The sequence below is a fragment of the Platalea leucorodia genome (genome assembly GCF_965183815.1).
Source record: "Platalea leucorodia genome assembly, chromosome: 1".
NCBI lineage: Eukaryota > Metazoa > Chordata > Aves > Pelecaniformes > Threskiornithidae > Platalea > Platalea leucorodia.
Genome location: NC_138823.1, coordinates 46,241,437 through 46,261,271, shown reverse-complemented (window position 1 = coordinate 46,261,271; position 19,835 = coordinate 46,241,437). Strand labels below are relative to the sequence as shown.

Here is a 19,835-nt window from a genome sequence, read left to right as displayed (position 1 = left end):
TATGTCCATATATTTATATAAGATGACTTGAATCTATCACAGTTCTTGGATTAACTTGTGCTTCCTTGATTTTTATCAAGATACCCTAAGGAGAACTTTGCTGCTGCATTGCTATCATCCTTGTCATTAATGGACTTAGGTTTTAGCTACAAGTTTGGAGCAGGTTTTGATGAATTCTTCCTTTTTATTTGGCACTAAGAGCAGCATGCTTTTTCTGATATGAGTGACTGCATCTTTTGTGTCTGAATCTTTCTTTGTTGTGACTCCCTTCCCCAGCATTTCTTATTTGATCTCTGGAGTTTATTCTTGTATTTGATATGCTTTTATAGCTAATAAATGTTCTCCCACAGCTTGAAAACCCCCAGTAAGAAGAAAATAAGGTTTTCTCTAGCTCTACAAATACTTGGATGTGAAATCAAGTCAATTTTTTAAAGAAAACTTTTGCTTTAGGCTGGGCTTCATAAATAACTTGATCTATAATTAGCGTACAGCTTCACCTTATCTTAAGGTCATATAATGGGTTAAATTTTCATGTGAAGTTTTCTTGAAATTTTATAAATGATTTTATCTGTTTTTCATGCTTATGCTTCAAATATATCATTATTTCTAAGTCATCTGCAGAGTTGCTTTATGTTTTTGTTCTGGTATTGCCTATTTCCAAGAAAATTTCATATCACAAGAATTGCTTCTCCAGTTTCCATCTGTAGTGAGAGTTCAGGACAACTCTATCAGCTCTATGTTGGCCAAAGTTATAATTTACTTACATACAAAAGATATTGCTCAAAATGCTTTTAACATGTCTTTCTTTAATGACCTCAGCCATACTAGCCTGCCAAAGATAAACAGCATTTCTGCTCGGCAGGCGTTAACTCTTGGAGGAAGCGAAGTCTGACGCTGAACCCAGAGGCACTTGCTCCGAGCGTTCAATGTGCTGTTGTAGAGAGGAGCCATCTCCCCCAGATCCCAGCACACAGGAGGGCTGCAGGGCTGGGGAAAATCAGCCCAAGCCTCAGAGTTTCTCAATAACAGATGTAAAATGCTGCTGAACGTTTGCGAGAATAAAGGATGAGGGCCTGGGCCAGGCCAGCTTGACTGTTCCCGCTACAGGATGGGAGGGTAGGAGGAAGGGATGAAATGGGATGAAAAACAAGGAGGGGAGCCTGGAAAGGCAGGCTCTGGTTCTTGCTGGTTCTTGCTGTTCTGGAGATATTCTGTATAGGTTAAAGCAATCACTTGAGAGTGTTTTTTGGAGTTTGAGTTTCAAGTTTTTAAATTTAGAGTTTTTAGAGTGCTTTTATAGCTTTTTAGAGTATTTTTATATTAATTTTTAATGCTGGTTTTATTCCAGAAGAGTTCCCCATAGCAAGATACTTCAAAAAAAACCTTAAAAAGAATCCACAATAAAGGAGTCTCCATCTGTGTGAATGAGTTGCGGCAGATATGATGAAGCAATTCTTAAAATCCCACAGTTGCTGTTTTCCTTTCAACTGACATGTTCCTGGTGTTTTTAAATAAAACAGTTGAATACTAGGTTTAAAGAGACATTCAAAGAATGCTGTGGTGTTATTAGAAATCCCTGGCTATGTCCAAGCAGAAAGGACAGTTGCATGGCCCTGTCGTACACTGCTGACCATGCCATATGAGTCCCTTGTTACACTGATAGACTGTAAATCATCCTGGATGTTATCTTTCCAAACCCAGAACAGAGACAGAAGGAGGGTGAAAGTATAAGCCTGGATAAATTTGCTACAGCTTATCAGGCAGAAATGTGTTTATTGGCATTCTTTGAATGTAGATTCTTGGAGTACTTAACAATCTCTAGCTAATGAGGTCTATTAAATGGCAATGTGCTGCAATTCACTTTGAGTTGGAGAGGTTTCTGGGCAAAAGCCTCTTAGTGTTATTAGGAAAGTTTGCATATTTAATGCCAGGATAATTGCTAATGAACATCCCTTTTTAATAGGATGAAATGGTAGGGAAAATAGTGGGAAGTGAAAGGAGAGAGCAGTTTTTACTAAAAAAATCTTATTAAGGTAGTGTAAATATTTCTGTGCAGTCATTTTCACTATGAAAAATATTTGACTTTATTGTGAGTTGGGCATGAACAGTATTAAGTGCATTCACATTACTCTCTACTTTGCGCATGAGGATTCACTCTGAATCCTTTATTTGAAGGCAGTTGTATTGGCATGCTTTGTTAAGTCACTGCCACCACAGCTGTCAGACGTTTGCAGTAGCAGGTCAAGTGAACTCAGTCTATCTTTGCGCTGCAGTGAACTAGCAGTACTATTATGGTGGCTGTGTCCAACCGCGGAGGCAAAAATAAATAGCTGAAGGGAGATAAAGTATTAAAACATGCTACATACTTTGCCACTCATCTAACCATACCCTCACTACATAGGCAGAAAGTGCAAGTGTACTTAGGAAAGATGTTTTAGGTGAGATACCATAATTTGTGCATATGTTTCTCTACAACCAGCACTGCAGTGCCACATTCATAGATTTGTGATCATGGGGACAGGGATGCCTGCACTGTGCCTTGTACTGCTGAACGTTGTTCAGCATGGTCAACTGTGTGATGTTCCTGCTGCCTGATCTACTGAGCTGGGCTTCTGTTGAAAGCTTCTTGTTCCCTTTTCTGGCATCCTTCAAGACAGTGTTTGTACAAGGAGCTTGTTCTGTCAGGAAGCAGCAGTATGGGAAAACAATTTTATATCTCCTGAACTCAGCAAGAAAGAAAAAATATTTGGATTTGTTTGCATTTTTTAATATTTGTCATAGTGCCAAGCTATTTTAAGCAATCTGGCTACTCCATCTCTACTTACCCTCCTCTCATACTTCAAAATTATCACAAGCCACCTGAAATATGGGAATCAGATGTGAGTTTTAATGTAAGTGCAGTGCTTCAAGCTGATAGGAACAGGAGGGGGAGCTGTCACTGCATCAGCCAAGACTCTGGTGGAAGTGTTGATTGATTACCTATCCCTGGGAAAGGAGGGGGAGCGCCCTTCCACTTTTAACAGACCGAATTTCTTCCTGTTGCCTTGTGAAAGAAGTAGTTAGTCCTGTGCAACCATTGCCATTGTCTCTAGGTATACGAAAAAAATGGAAAATCCTTTGTTCTGTTTTCTCCTTAGGTAGAGATCACAAATGATGTCCAGTCCTTGCTACTCATAATGCTGGCTGTCATGGTGGCCAAGATGGTTGGTGACTTGTTCAACGCATCTCTGTACAGTTCCCTCCTGAAGCTGAAATGCATTCCCTACTTGGATGTGGAACCTTTTGTTCGTCACAGGAGAAAATGGTGAGGTCTCTTACATTGCTGATCTGTAAGTTTTCCATGTCATGTTCTGAACAGAGACTGTGTGGGTTCTCTGAGACCTGGAGCTTGGAGGGACAAAGGAGTAAAAGGAGACCCTGATCCTGAACAACGTCCCCACAGTGTGATGTGTTGTACAAATAGAACAAAAGAGACTCCCTTTCTCTTCAAGTTTACGGTAGGATCTGGATTACCACTGTCACCAGAGTCCTGAGAGCAGTAAGTGCTCTATAATGCCCAGTTAGATGCTGCTGATTAGTGGTCCAATTGGTCCAATGGAGAATCTAGTAGAGGTTTTCACAGACAGTTGTGACTCTGTTTCGTGTGAGCAGATGCCATAGAGCAGAGGAACAACAGAGTATGTAGAGTCCCTTATGGTGGAGTTTGCCTTACCCAACTTCTGGATGACTAGTCTGGGCTTCCTGTGTGTTCGGTACTGTAAGATGTACATTTTCAGGCAGCAATTCCTGCTGTCCAAGGATAGCAATTTAAGGCAGGTAGGATGAATTGTCTTTTGGAAGTGCCTCCACTGACTATAGACTAAATGAATAGCTTGGAAAAAAGTTATGGTTTTTATTTTTTAATTTATGTTAATCCAGCCTGTCCTGTGTATCTTCAAGTGTGTGAACCAGTATCCAAAACTTCAGTCTGTTCATGGGCATTTATAACCAGTAATAAGAACCATTTTCTCTCCTAAATGTAGGTGCTGGGTCTACGTTTATCTGTAGGCAGTGAGAACTCTGAACTATTGTCTTCTATAAAATAATTAGCAGAAATGCTGATTCTTTACGATATTGTCTAGGAATGCATTAGGTAATGTGGTGAAGAAATAGAAGGAGAAATGAATTCAGTTATTTACCATAGAAAGACTTTTTGTTTTCTTTAAGGTGTATTTGGGTAGTATATATCCACAACCAAAGCTATTTGCAGGACGCTTTAGCTGTCATTTCTCCCAGTATTGAGGTCTACTGGACAATCTCTTAGTTTCAAATGACACTTTAGAAGAATAAAATATTGGCGACTCATTCTGTCCACACTTTATAACTTTTTTCCAAATGTAGCCATATCTGAAAGTTTTTAGCAGGCACATTGAATGCTGGGTATAATCTAACTGTATTTGACATGAGAGGAAAAAGAGCCAGCAATGTGGTAGGAGGAAATAAAAACAATCCGTGACATTATGGATGACTTCTATATGTACCATGGCAGATAAAACAGAGGGGAAGAAGTCATAAAGTTTCCCATGGTATTCCAGTTGGATGACAAGTCCATGGAAAGAATTATAGCTGCTTTCCTGGTTCAGAGGGAGGTCCTATACACTTGAAGGACAAATATATATATATATTTTTATATATATATAAAATTTCATTTTCCTCCCACTCCTTTCCCTTTCCTCTCCAGGAACATTAAAGAAAGTTTCTGGATAACTTGGTCACAGAATATACTGATACTCTAAAGCAAAATACATAGTATCACAACTTGGTAAAGATTTTATAGCTAGACACTTTACAGGCTGCCAAGTTTTAGTCTAAATCCTCTTAGACACAGTCTGAACAGGCTGATACACATCTGAACTGGCAAATGTAGTTGCTAAGCTGCTCTCCATCATATTTGAAAAGTCTTGGCAGGTGAAGTCCTCAGTGACTGGAAAAAGGGAAACGTCACACCCCTTTTTAAAAAGGATAAAAAGGAGGACCCCGGGAGCTACCAACCAGTCAGCCTCACCTTTGTGCCCAGTAAGATCATGGAACAGATCCTGCTGGAAGCTATGTTGAGGCATTTGGAAGACAGGGAAGGTGATTCGAGACAGCCAGTATAGCTTCACAAAGGCCAAATCATGCCTGACTAATCTGCTGGTCTTCTACAATAGAGTGACAGCATCAGTGGACAAGGGAAGAGCTATGGATTTCATCTACTTGGACTTCTGTGAGGCCTTTGATACAGTCTCATACAACATCCTTTTAGCTAAATTAGAGAGATATGGGTTTAATGGATGGAATATTCGATGGATAAGGAATTAGCTGGGTGGCCGCATCCAAATAGTTGCAGTCAACAGCTCAATGTCCAAATGGAGATCAGTAACAACTGGTGTCTCTCAGGAGTCCATATTGGGACCAGTACTGTTCAATATGTTTATTATCGGTATAGACAGTGGGATTGTACCCTCAGCAAGTTTGTGGATGACACAAAGCTGAGTTGATACGCTTGAGGGAAATGATGCCATCAAGAGGGACCTTGACTGCCTTGAGGAGTGGGCCATTGTGAACCTCATGAAGTTCAACAAGGTCCTGCACCTGCATCAGGGCAATCACCAGTATCAGTACAGACAGGGTAATAAATGGATTGAGAGCAGCCCTGCGGACTTGGGGATATTGGTAGATGAAAAATTAGACATGAGCTGGCAATGTGTAATTGCAGTCCAGAAAGCCAATTGTAGCCTGGGCTGCATGAAAAGACGTATGGCCAGCAGGTCGAGGAAGGTGATTCTCTCCCTTTACTCCGCTCTCATGAGAGTCCTCCTGGAGTACTGCATCCCGCTCTGGGGTCCTCAGTACAAGAAAGACATGGACCTTTTAGAGCAGATCCAGAGGAGGGCCACGAAAATGATCAGAGGGCTGGTACACCTCTGAAGAAAGGTTGAGAGAGTTGTGGTTGTTCAGCCTGGAGAAGAGAAGGCTCTAGGGAGTCCTTATTGCAGCCTTTCAATATTGAAAGGGGGCTTATAGGAAAGATGGAGAGAGACCTTTTACCAAGGCCTGTAGTGAGGACGAGGGGCAACAGTTTTAAACTAAAAGACAATAGGTTTAGATTGGACATAAGGAAGACATTTATTATGATGAGGGTGGTGAGACAATGGAACAGGTTGCCCTGAGAAGTTGTGGATACCCCATCCCTGGAAGTGTTTGAAGTCAGGTTGGATGGGGCTTTGAGCAACCTGGCGTAGTGAAAGATGTCCCTGCCCACGGCAGGGGGGTTGGAACTAGATGATCATCAAAGGTTCCTTCCAACCCAAACCATTCTATGGGTCTATGATTCTATGGCACCGGCCCATTTCTTGGTCTCTCCAGCACACTTCTTGGATGCTCTGTTACCTTACTATCCCCTCAAACAAATGAAGCTTCACTGTTTGACCACCTTAGACCTCCAGGATCTGGACTGATCCCTAGATCTGTCTTATAGCTTAGGCATCCCAAACCCTGAATATTGCTTCAAGGGAACTCTGGATTTATAATCTGCCTCTTAAAGTAAAAAATGTTATAACTGAAACAAATTATGAAGCCTGACATGCAGTCTTTGTAAGAATTCCAAAACCAAGATCTTATTACTTTACCTAGCATGAGAAATACACACATTAAGACAAGACAGTTAAAAATAATTAGTCTCTGTACATGTTTCCTTATCTCTGTTTCCTCATCACTTCTGAGCATCCTTGAAACTTGAGTCAAAATTCTACAGAAAGGTGCCTGGCCATGACTTTTCTTTCCCTGTGTTTTCCCTGCGGACCAAGATTTCTCATTTGTTTTCTCCCTGACTGGTCCTGCAGCTAACAAGATGCTGTGGGAGTCTGCCTATCTGCTTCTCTAGTCTTTTATCTCAGAGTGACCACCCAGAGTATGTGAGGCTCTGCTGTTTTTAAGTTCCACTTATTTGTTATACTTTGGGAGCATTTTTATCTTCAAATGCCTACACCCAGATGTCATTTTGCACAGGCTATCCTCTCTCTCTGGCTGTGTCAGCATGGCTGAGGATTTGCAACCATGTTATTGCTGCTCTGGGAAAGTGTAGGTGACACAGTTACATGTGGCAGGTTCTACATCCTCTTTGTTCAATATTAATTATTCTGTAAGATCACAAAATGTACAAACTGTGCATTGCTGGATTCCCCAGATCATAACAGGGATAGGGGTCAGCTGTGTAGGAACTGGTAGCTAGCATGTGTTTATAAACAGGTGATAAATTTTATTTGTGTATGCAGAGTGAAAGATTTGGATAACTAACAGCTTGCTGAAATGCCATAGAAATGCCACATAAATTGGGATCCTTCTTCCACTGAAACTAAAAACCTTTGGAAAACAGTGCCTCATGGGTAGCAGGGAGGAAAAATGAGAAACTCAAGAGAACACAAGTTTTTTAGGTCCTCAGCACTCATACTGTTAGAAAGTCCGGATCTCCTCTTTCCCAGTTCTTCATTGGTGTTAAGGGTGCATGGACCTTCTGTATTCGATTGTTTGTTGATTCCTCTTACAGGGCTGGATAACATCCCCAGGCAGAAGAGGTGTTAGACACTGAACTGAGAAGAGAAGATAGCCTTTACATGAACAAGGTCGGGTGTGGCATTAAGGTCCAGATCCACAAAAGAATTTAGCTCCTAACTGCTGTGGAAATCAGTGGGTACATTAAGAAGCTAAATTATGTACGTGCTCACTATGAGGACATCTCTGTAAATACTGTTATATATGAAACTGGTGGAAGTGAGACCTAGATCCTCAGTGGTATTTCACTATCTAACTCATATTTAGGCACTGGCATCTCTGGATGCTTTTCTTCCTACGGAGCAGAGAGGCTTAAGATTTGTTTTCTTATTACTCGTTATTTTTTTGGAACCTCATTGATCACCCTGCCTGTTGTATTCTGTGCCCTGGGTGATAAGGCTCCAAACACAGCTGTATCTAGTACAGGGCTGCTACGGTGCACCATGATTTCCAGCTACATCGCACACCACTGTAAACACCCCCCTTATAAAATCTGGTTCACTGGAACACTCAAAGCTGCTGGCTGCCAGGGAATGTTCTTTAATGAGGGTAAGGAGTACTTGAACACATCTATGACTTGGCAACCCTTCCTGCTTTTTATAAGCTACTATACACTTCAGAGAGAAAATATCTTAGAGGCTACTTTTTAATGGGACAAGTTTACTTAAGAGCTGAGTGGAGCTGGTGCCAGTAGTTCTGTTTTGTTCTAGCTTAATATTAGCCTTGTCAAAGTTCTTATAGCGTCTCCTGGGTGTTTCTGTATTGCACACCATATAAAGCTGTTTTGGGGAGCCAAGAATTTTGGCTGGAACATATATTATAGTGGTCTCATTATAGTTTTTTAAAGTGTATCAGAGGTGGCCCTATATTAAAGATCCATGGAGCAAGGCTGATTTTTTTTCTTTCTCCCTTCTAGTTTTGCCTTAGCCCACACCGCAGACATTGGATCCAGAATTTGAGCCAAGCCAAGTTTGAGGGTTATTTGGGATCCAAGGTCCTGGTTTGGCCTGTTATAAAATTTGGGGTAATTAGCAAACTTTTTAGATGAGGCTTTGGATTTTGAAAATCACCAGACTTTGCGGGGGGAGGGGATGCTTTTGGTTTGGGCCCAGACTAGCAACTACTACACTAAAAGATTCCTTACCCATCTTGCTGATACAAGTGTTCATTCAAAGACAACTCACCAAGATGCACGTGGTGAATCCCGTCTCGCCTCTTTGAGAAGCCAGTGTGTTTCATGGTTGCTTGGCGCTTTCATCCTGAAAGGCATCATTAGGGGGTGGACTTGGCAACGTTTTCACATCAGAGGGCATCCAGCCCATCTTTTGTAGAGTGTTTGCGGTGGAAGCTGGATCCTGTTCTGGCTGCACAAAGGAAAAAGGGAGCTGCTGTAACAAGGCCATGCTTTGTCTGGGGAGACCCCTGGCTGCTAGAGAAAAGATGGAGGGAAGGTGTTGAGATGTGGGTGAGATTTATTAAAATTATATTTGGGCTTTAAGTTGCTTCTATGTCAGGCTTAAGCAAACATGGCAAAGAACCATTTTTTAGTCCCTTTTTTGGCCTATTCTCCTGTGCTGGGTTTTGAGTTTAGTGTGATCCCATTACCTGAGAAGCAACTGTATGAGCCATAAACGGCGGTATTGACCCCCTGAGAAAAATGCTATGGCAGAGCCAGATGTCACTTTATGTTTGCGGAAGAACAGCAGCATGGCCTTGCCTTGTTTGCAATGTGGGGTTGGTGGTGCCCATGTGGGATGGGTGAAAGGAATTATTGTTCCCTCCTGCCCCTGCACCAGCTCCTGCTGATCTCTGTGGGAAAGTCCAGCCTGTCTCCCTTCGAAATCCTTTTAACCTGGCAAGAGGCTGATACTAGCTTGCTTCACGGTGCACTGAGCCTTCAGACTGTGCTTGGCTCCAAATTATCTAGAACTGCTCCTTAAAAAAAAAAAAAAAAAAAAAAAAGGTGAAGACTTGGTGCACGTGAATCTGTGTGAAGAAGGTTGTCTTAATCTGAACATGAATGGAAGGTGAACGTCCAGCTGGGCAAAGTTACTGCTGTTTATTAACCCCAATACTTATGTTATTGATGCATTTTTTGCTCTATGACAGGTGGTGATAAACAAGGCTACTTAGCTTTGTAGTTTTCAGGAGATCTGATTATCTTTATAGGATTTTGGGGAAAAACAAGACTCAGTGACACTGAGTGATCCACAAAAATGACCTAATGGGCCTTTTCAGCCTTAACCTTCAGTGACCAGCGATACTGTTTTCTCAGAATTTCTTACTGTTAAATTTCACTCAAAATTTCAAATTTAGCATGAAGTGATTTCAGTGTCCAAATTTGAATAATGTCTCTTAGGAAAAGAGTCACATGTGAACAGTGTAATAGTATTAATATGAATATTCAAATGAGACAGGAAGAGGAAGGCTATATGGAGGGAAGCAGGAGACGAGGAGGAGTGACTGTTCTGGTTTTGGGTCTGCCCCATTGCCTTATGTTGCTTTGGCCAAACCAATTTATTTTTCAATCCTCTCAGTTACAGAAGGGAAAATAGTGCCTATATACTTTGTGTGGCTTTCAGCATCTGTTGTCTTTGCCAAATATTGTCAAGTTCTTAAACGAAAGGTCTTACGTAAAGGCAAAATGTCGTGTGAACTCTAGAAAATGATTTTTGACCTGCTCTAAGTTTGACTATTTAATGAAGCTACTACCTAAAGGTACCACATGGATCAAAATGACTTTATTTATTTAGATTGGTAAAACCATATAAAGATGCCTGAGATTCTGGTCGCACTGCTGTTTATTTTTAGAGCAGAGTCTGAACAAATAAAACAAATTACTCTTCCCATGCTACAATAAATACCAGGAGATATAACCCTTCCTCAAACCTAAAATAAATCTTTCCCACCCTTAGCCTTTCCCTTTCCTAAAATGTCCGGGATGAGAGCTGGAGCTGGTGCCGTGCCCTCAAGGTTAGGAGCTGCAGGCTTACACAAAGCAGTGGATGAGAAGCAAGTGTGGAGCTGGTTCGAGAGTCACGGAGCCACAGCCAGCAGCACCCTCCTTTGATAGAAAAGGGCTGGAGGCCGAGTAATAGCTCACTGCTGACCTACTGCACTTGGAAGTGTATTGGTAGTTACTGCAGTCCTCATAACCAATTATATACAATAGAAGCACAAATATGGAAAAATATAATGGCAAGGATAGTGAAGACGAGCCAACAATCATTCTAATTGAAATCCTTGGAGGATCTTGTAAATACTTTACTGTTTACACAGGGCCTGTATATTTGCACAATTACCTTTCCATGAGCCCAAAATGTTTTACACTGGAATGTTTTCAGGCTCTAAGAAATTATATTTTCTGATATGTCTGAAAACTGCAGGCTCAGCTTCTCTATCGCCCTGTTTTTTTCATGAACAATTAAAGCTGGATTCTTCCCTGCCCCTGAATATGCAAAATGTAAACAAGTTCTACCAAGATTATATACTGATTATGATCACAGTGTGCTAAGAAGAAAACGTTTTGAATTTACAAGTGAATGCTGTACTGTAAATTATCAGATAGATGCAGCTACATGATCTGCTTTTATTATAATTCAGCAGCAGTGAGAAAAATGGCTTTCCTGTAGTGAGATTTTTAAGAGAAACAAACTTAAAAGAAGTTTGAAAGACTGGTTTGGTGCAGTTGGTCAAAACCTTAGGGAGAAAGTTTGGAGGCATGAACAGGCAGATCAAATATAGTGAGTTTTGAAGCAGCTATCCTGTGTCTCTGGTTTCTGTCACAAGGCACTTCTCTTACCTGTCCAAAGCAAGGTTCCTGTTAGAGTGTGAAAGGGACTGTCATGGGGTTGGCAAACCTGCTGCAAGTATTGGGCATGCTGTGACAACGGACGGGAACTTAATATGAGGCTCTGGTTCTTGCTGTAAGGTCAATCGTGAATCAGCTGTAAGGTCCATAGCAAGTGTAACACAGATCCCTTTGGCTCATGGAGAAATCTCCACAGATGTCTTAGTTGCTGCTGCAGCCTGCCTGATGTTGAGGGAGGGATAACAAATCCACACTGACTTTTGGTGTGTTTTCCATTTCTGTTGAGTCCCATGAAACCAAAAGAAGTAACTTCTGCACACTTTCCGTGGAAGAAAAGGCGCTGAAGCAGCATCTGGAACTAATCACCTGTGTTTCACAGCTCACTGGTGGGCAGCGAGCGAGCCACTCCGGCTCCTACAGGCCCTTATGTAAAACATGCACACAGCGGCTTTCAGCTGCGGGAAACTTGAAACAGCTTCTGCTGGCCCAGCGAGGAGGAGACTGACTCCCTTTTGGCTCACCTGGGAGGACAGGCTGCCTGTACGGGTGCCACCACAGCCTTCAGATGTGGTAGCACGCAGGTGGAGCGTGGACATACACACACAGAGAAACTGCATCCAGCCATCGGATGGGGTATTCCACTAATTGGTTAAGTCTGCTCTGGTGTCTGGCCACCATTTGGCAGATACCGACAGTTTCCACTTAAAGCCAGCCAACCTCACCGGAAAGCCAGCTGTGCCGGCAGAGCGGCCGATCTCCTGAAGATGTCATTGAGCAACTGTTTGTACTCATTCACGAAATGGTGGGTCTGACTCAAAGCGGCCTGAAATCGCCTGGGGGTCTTTCCTGGATATGGGAATACAGACGTCCATTTATGTAAGAGTTATACCTCAGTGTTCCTGAGTTACATGTAAGGATATCATCTTCATTCTGGGGCTGGGGTCTGCTTCCAAGTTCACCTTCAGCTGAAAAGGATTCTCTTTGCTGTTCACATATATGTCACTTTTTCTGTTCCTGTGAGTGTTGCTACATCCTCATAAATATTAGTAACTTGTCATACTGGTTGCCATGATGGAAAGAGTTATTTATTTACAAAGAGGAAACAGATGGCACAAAATACTTCAATGAATTTCAGCATGTTTGAGAAATGAAATACCCTTTTTAGAAATAATAGCAGTTTTGCAAAGCCGTTAAATGCTATTTCACACAATCACAAGGAAGGCTTGTTCTTCAGTACACTGAGTGTACACAGAGCCACAGCAGAAGTAAGGCAAAAAAAAGGCACAGAATAGAGTAGTTTTATGAAAAGCTATAAAGCCACGGGCATACTTTTATTAGCTGCTGCCATTCAATACATGGAGTTGTGACAGTAGGTGAGTGGGAGATGAAAGTGGCAGCAGACGGAAAAAGCCTGAGGAAGCTGAGTCCTGGTGTTGGGGATAAGGAAGGAGAGAGAGAAAGCAAGTCAGACACACAAGAATCCGTTCCCAGAATTTCGGATGCATATATTGACTGTGTTTCATTATAAATACACTGTCAGGTGCAGAGAGATCACCACTCATTTTCTGGAAGAGCAGATAAGTAATACCATGATCTTATTTTTAACTGGGATGTAAGTACATGCATATTCTCCACTTGTAGTGGTGGGTCCTTGCCATAAGTCATAATCGAGGAAAAAACATGTGCTGCACATGAATGGTACTTAGAGAGCAGGAGCGTTAGTTAAAGAAATATTTTTTTTAAATGATGAATATATGTAGAAAGTTGTAGCTTACAGTGTTTTTATGAAAAATTAGTTATGGTTCCCAATGTGCTTGTGGTGTAAGAAGTGGGCTAGATTTGTTTTAGAAATGGGAATGCTGAATTTTGAGGGGTTAAATGCCTTTCCCAAGGAAGTTGATTGTACAGCTGGAAGGAGGAGTGCTTTTGCTTGAAATCTTGGTTATAAGTGTCAAAACCTATTTACTGGACTGGGAATAGGGCATAATCTGTATCCCCAACATTATGTTTTAATAACTTGAGTACACTTTTCCACTAGAAAGTGCCTGAGTCTTGGAGGGACTGAGCAATTCGAAATCTTTATCATATTTTTTCCCATCCGTATTACTTCAGTTTACTCATTTTGTAGTCTGTTAGACCTAAATCTCTGTACCTCATTTTGACTAAAAGGTCATCTGATAATCTGTGTCTGATTATTAAAACATATATTGCTGTCACTCTCCATTCCCAAACATTTTAAAGCTAGCATTTTTAATATACTAGTCGGTGCTTTCTTGGACCAGGCAGAGTGGAAAAGCTAAGGTGGCTGGTACAGCATATGAGGGTGGAGGCCCTGAATGAAGCTTTTATAAAAACTGTGTCATAGGAGCTTTCCTCTCTTTCCAGTTTGGATTAGGTTTTTTGGCATACGTTTGCAAGAAACTCATCATGTCATTGCATTCACACTGCAAGAGCCAGCTTAGTATTTTGCGAATTTCCCTTGGAAATTGCTCTGCAGTGATCTGTCCAGAGAACATGCATTTCCCTGTTTGGTTATAAGCAAGATCACAAGGTATTTATTTTAACGCTCAATTTACTTGCTTCTCTCACATTATTCCTATGGAAGTTTGTTTGAAACATTTCTTTGAATTTAAATAGCTTGTACTGGTGTCATTTTGAGAAATTATTTTCTTTGCCTCTGGTTGGTTATAATGCCAGGGCAGATGGATTTAACACAAGCTCAACACTTTTTTTTTTTCGGGAAAAGATTCCTACAGGCTCAGATAATAATTTGGAAAATACAAGGATAGCTGAATCATTCCCATCCTGAATACAGTAATAATAAGTAGTATGTCCACCAGGGTTAACCCATTAGACATCAAGATAGCTAATCTGTCTTTGGATCTTTCTTTCTTTGTAAGTTTGTACACATGTATATGTGTTGTCTCTAGAGCTGGCTAGGCGTTGCTCGCAGGGGTCCTCCTTTCCTGACCATTCAGCTGAGCACCCTTTTTTTGCTCCCAGCCCTCTGAGAGCCTGGGTGCTGCAGCATCCCTCGTGTCTTGGAGATCTCAGGTGAGGGTTCGGATGCCCCCTGGCTGAGGTGAGAACCCATTTTGGATCTCTCACATTTCCACCAAATGTAGACTTCTACAGGTCATGTCTGTTGGATGGCACTCTTGAACGGCTATGGCTCAGTGCTTTGTGTTGGACCTGCAGTGCTGTCGATATACGCGTAAGGGCTGAGAGCAGGTGCATGCAAGACAGCTGCTTGTTTGGACTGAGACATGTCCACACGCGCTGCTAATCACGTGGGGAAATGCTCAGTTCTGAACAGAAACACCAAGTGAGTTTAGATGCCTTCAGGTTTGGGTGGAAGCAGTGAGCAGGCACTGTCAATAGCTCTGAATGTTTAGATGCCTGTACTCCCCTTAATACTGACATAGCTAAAGTAGGCTGCTAGTTACAATTTGTAAATTTGTTTTTGGACTTGCGCTGTGAAAACTAAGTCAAGAACTATGACCTTTATGTTTTTACCTGTAGTTTTGCATGTGATGTGCTGAGGCTGTAGTTTTTAAGCTGCTGTTTGAGTAATTCCAGCATGTGGATCCACTCACATGATTGTTTCCTTGCTTATCCCAAGGTCTCATGCACAACTTAATTATTTTTTTTTTAAAGCTAGATGCCCTTGTATAAACAGCTACATCTATGCAAAGTGGGTAGGAGCTGCTGTTTTTCTAACTTAGCAGTATTTTATACTGACAGTGCTGGTGGGAAAAACTTTATAAGGGATAAAGGAACAGAAAAGCAAACTCTTGGCAGAAAACCCCCAAACATTCAACATTCTCCCCCTGCCCCCACCACAATCCATCTCTTTTCCAGAACACAAAGGCTTTCTTATCTGTTTTTTTTGTTTCTTTTTTGTTCTGCAATTTTTCAAGCATAAGAAAGAGACAGTTTCCCAGCAGATTGTGAGACCTTGTGGAAACCCATTTGTCTGTAGCATACAGTAGTTGCTAAACATATATAACTTTCAAATCCTCTCTGGGAAATAAGTGACAGAGACATTCAGCTAACACAAACAACACATTTCACAGTAAGTGCTGTACTATCAAAAGGCCTTTAGACTGAATAGCTAAATGTCCCCTCATTTAAGGATATTGAGGGAGCCAGGACCAGGGGATGCTGGGAAGCTTGTCATCTTATAGTCAATGTAAATATTTGTAGATATACTGAATGGAGACTGAACTCTGCCAAACTTTTGGCTCCTGATTTAACTAGAAGAATTTCTCCCTCAGTTTAGTGTTCAACTAAAATAGAAACAGAAAGGAGTCGTAGGCCTTGTCTGCCATGCAAAGTTCCACTGAATACTGATTTTAAATAGATCTAATTAAACAAAAGCACATCAGTAGCATGCATGCACTTGCATCAATGCACACAGTGATTTTATTAGTTTAATTTAACTTTAAGTCAGTTTAAATGTGTCTATTTCAGGGGTTAGCACTGAATGGAGCAAATAAATTTTAAAATTAATTTAATCGAAGTGATGTCCTTTTCCAGCATAAGGGAGTTTTATAGAGCTTTTTTTTCCCTTTATTGATCTCAGTGGTATTCTGTGAACATACTTAAAGAACCATTTTTTTCACAGAATTCACTTGCAAAACTACTGAATTCAGTCATCTGCACATGATTAACATTTCTGTAGTGCTATTCTGTTATATAGTGAGATCAATATTGGCATGTAACTTTTGGATAAGCTTCTTCATAGTTCACTTTTACCAAATGTCTTGTTGAAAAGAAAATTGGTGGGCCTGTGACAAATATGTAGAAATCTTTTTTTATAACTTTTTAAGAAAAAAAAAGAATTTGTATTTAAATGTAAGCAATTTCCTGCAATGTTATGAGTTTATTCACAGTGGGGTTTCTTTGAAGATGATAGAGTGAAAGAAAACTAATACAAATAAACTGTATTTATAATGTAGTAGCAGCTACAGGTCTTCATAGCAGTGTGGCTGGTTCTGTACTAGAATGAAAACTATGAAATAAATCTGTTCAGTTTTGCTGGCCAAATGAAGTGTGTTTAAAAAATAAAAGAATGCCCTAGTCTCAGAAAATGCATGAATAGTAGAAACTAGAACTAAATAGTTCTAATATTTGCCGACGTATATAAGACAGGTAAGTAATTTTAATGACCTCCAACCTGATGATGTTCCCCTAAGCTAACCACCCTGCCCTCTCAATTGTTTGGAGTCTTGACTATGCTCAGACTAAAAATCACCACAAGCATTAGGCAAACCCCAAAACAACCTCCTGAGAACTATTTATACAAGATGCGGTGACCAGTCAGGGCAATAAAACAATGGTTTACAAGAAGCCCAAACAAAACCTAGGGCTGTCCTGAGCAGGACAGCCTGTGGTGAGTCAATGGGTAAACATTCTCAGTGCAGAAAGAGGAGGATGGGAGCGACAGCTAAAAAAGATGAGGGCAAATCTGTGAATAAATCCAAGCAAGCAGCACTGCCTGTATTCTCATGCACTGTCGTCCTTGGAGTGTGTTTGCGTTAGGATTACGCATCTCTCCCAACCCCTTTAAGTCCTTTTAATCATTTGAAACTTGCATAAAATATAGTGCAAATCCTATTTGAAGGAAAGTTCTCTTGTACTGCTTGTTGTCTAAGGAAACCTCCATGTTATGATTAGATCTGTTATGGTTAGATCCTTAACAATTTATTTCAGTGGGAAAACTTCCATTGGATTTAATAGCAACAGGGCCCAAACTACGTTTCCATGAATCATTTCAAGACAGTTTACCATTCAGGGATATTGGCTTCTTACCAAATGACTGTCTTATTTAGGTCCTAAGGCAGATTTTCTTCGTTCCATGTTATATCCAGTGTCATGGATGTGCTCTTGAAAGGAACCTGAAACTTGGCTACCATAACTTTGGTGAAACAGTCTTAATACTTTAACACATTATGCTACTATAGTGAATTACATTTTGGAGAAAATGTTCTCACATGTCCTATAAAAGAAAAATTTACGCTAGATCTATTTTAGTAGTGTGGCTACAGCTCTGTCTCTCCTTGAGGTAAATCTAATCATGTAAGAAAAATCTACTTGATAAAATCCAAATGTGAGTACCTCTTGTTATTCCATATAAAAAGGCATTTTCAAAATGGTAAATGAAATGTCCTTGCTTGAAATTGCATTGTGAAACCGAGGGCTTTGTTGCGTAAAACACAAGTGTGCAGCACCAGTGGCACTCGCCAGCCAAGCAAACCGTCCTTGGGAGGCATTTGTGCAGGCTTGTAGTTGTGCAGAGAAAGGACCCGCCAACAGTGGGGACTTGGCCTGCAGGGGCTGATGCCTGGGCATGGCGTACATTTGCTGTCTAACTGGCCCATGGGCAGCACTACTACCTGGAGGGCTGTGAGCACGGCCTGGGCAGCTGGCATGGCCAATGGTGGGCTAGTGCACGCATAGCTGCCTGGGATGGTTTTTAGGCTCCTGTTCACTGTTTGTACTCTCCTTCTGGCTCTTCTGTGAGTTTTCTTTGCCATCTTTGGATCTTGGCTGCTGCTGGGAAGGCTGATCCTGGCAAAGGCATGTTAAGCATACAGAAGGAAGGGCACCAGGAGACCATGGTAGGTTGTGGGTGGCAAATGGAGACTGCCATGATGGGGAAGACTGGAGACCTGTGATTCCTGGCAGTAAGAAAATGGTTCCTTCTCCACTGTCAGCTTTGCAACTGCAGCACAGGTTTAGTGCTCTGGAAGCAGATGGAGGAGGACACATGATTTAGTGATAGCAGCCATAGGTAATACACTCAATGCCTTGTTTGCTTCACTGTCTACCAACAAGGACTCCTATATCTCTGAATTTAGTGTAAGGATTCAATAAGAACTACCAGCAGTAGCGAAGGACTGAGTGAGGGATTACTTGTGAAAACTTGAGCCATAGAAGTCTATGAGACCAGACAGGCTGCATCTAAGAATGCTGAGACAGCTGGCTGATGTCTTTGCAAGGCTGCCGTCTTTCATCATTGAAAGGTTGTGGAGACTGGGAGAGATCCCCAATGATGTCAGAATGGCAAGTGTTGTGCCTGTTTTCAAAAATGACCAAAAGTTCAGCCTGGAAAACTACAGGTCAGTCAGCTTCACTTCAGTCACTGGGAAAACCATGAAGTGAGTCCTCGTGGAACAGATTTCTGGGCATGTGAAGGAGAAGGTGGTTATCAGCTTTTTGCTTAAGACTACAGTGGTAACTGCAAGGTTGTTTCTGGTTGTAAGTGTATCCAAGATAAGATGGTACAGTTTAGAGGCTGAACAACCAGATGGTAAAATAACTGGTTGGGTGGTTGGCCTTAGAGGGTGGTGGTTAATGGATCATACACTGCCTGGAGCCCTAACAAGTGGAGCACTGCACGGTCTATCCCTGGACCTGGACTGTTTAACATGTTCATAAATGACATGGAGGAGACAACGGAGTGTACTTTCAACAGAATTGAAGATGTTGTCAAACTGGGATCATCAGGGCTGGACCACTTGCGCTGTGAGGCTGCAGGACTGGGGCTTGTTCAGCCTGGAGATGAGGGGGTTTTGGAGGCACCTAACAGTGTGCCCCCTCTCCCCTGTAACTGTTGGAGGTCATTGAGAAGATGGAGCCATGGTCTTCACAATGGTGCATGGTGGACAAGAAACAACAGGCACAAGTTGAAACAAGAGATGTTCACACCGGATATGAGGAAATACCTTTTGACCATGAGGACAGTGGGGTAGTGGCACAGGCTGCCCAGGGTAGTTGCGCAGCCTCTATCCTTGGAGGTTTTTAAGACGCAACTGGAGAAAGGCCCAAGCACATGGTTTGAGCTCATGGCTGAGTCCACCTTCAGCAGGAGGCTGGACTAGAGAACTGCTGAGGTCCCTTCTGACTTGAACGATCCTTGATTCTTATGAACCTATAGATACAACTCCAGTTTGGCTCGGTGTTTTTATCTGAGAACCAGTATATTGGTAAAGGCTTTCTTTAGACAATTTTATTTAAAAATGCTTTGGCCTTGCATCAGTCTTTCATAAAACAACTCTTTTGCCTGCTTGTCTCCTCCACCCCCAAAGCAAGGTTATTCTGTACAGCGACAGAAGACTCATTGAAAGAAATGTCGCTGACAATGAGCAGTGAATCAGTGCCAGTCCTTAGTGTGTTCTTACATCTGAAAAAGCTGACTGATGATAATGCAAGGTGCATAGTTGATGTAGACAATGCAAACACTTTATAATCCCTGACAAAGCCAAGATCACAGAACTGTATAACGAGCTATCCCTTGCTTTATACAAATGACTGATTCAACAAAACCTAAGGAAGTTTCATGGACTTCTGCAATAATGTGGAACATTTGCTTTCTGTGCAACAGAGCAAAACTGTAAAGTTGTGAAGATGGAAAACCTACGTACTGCTAAGAAATATACTCTAGAAA

General features: G+C 41.5%; 1 protein-coding gene across 1 annotated transcript in view; it reads left to right on the top strand.

Annotated features, from left to right (window-relative positions):
* The window catches only part of LOC309598408 (chloride channel protein C-like), a gene marked incomplete at both ends in the record, with an annotated part of 78,621 nt that overhangs the window by 39,607 nt on the left and 19,179 nt on the right, over positions 1-19,835 (top strand). Inside the window, one exon of the mRNA XM_082328935.1 lies at positions 3,138-3,304. Within this exon, the coding sequence (XP_082185061.1) occupies positions 3,138-3,304 (167 nt within the window). The remainder of the gene's footprint in view (positions 1-3,137; positions 3,305-19,835) is intronic.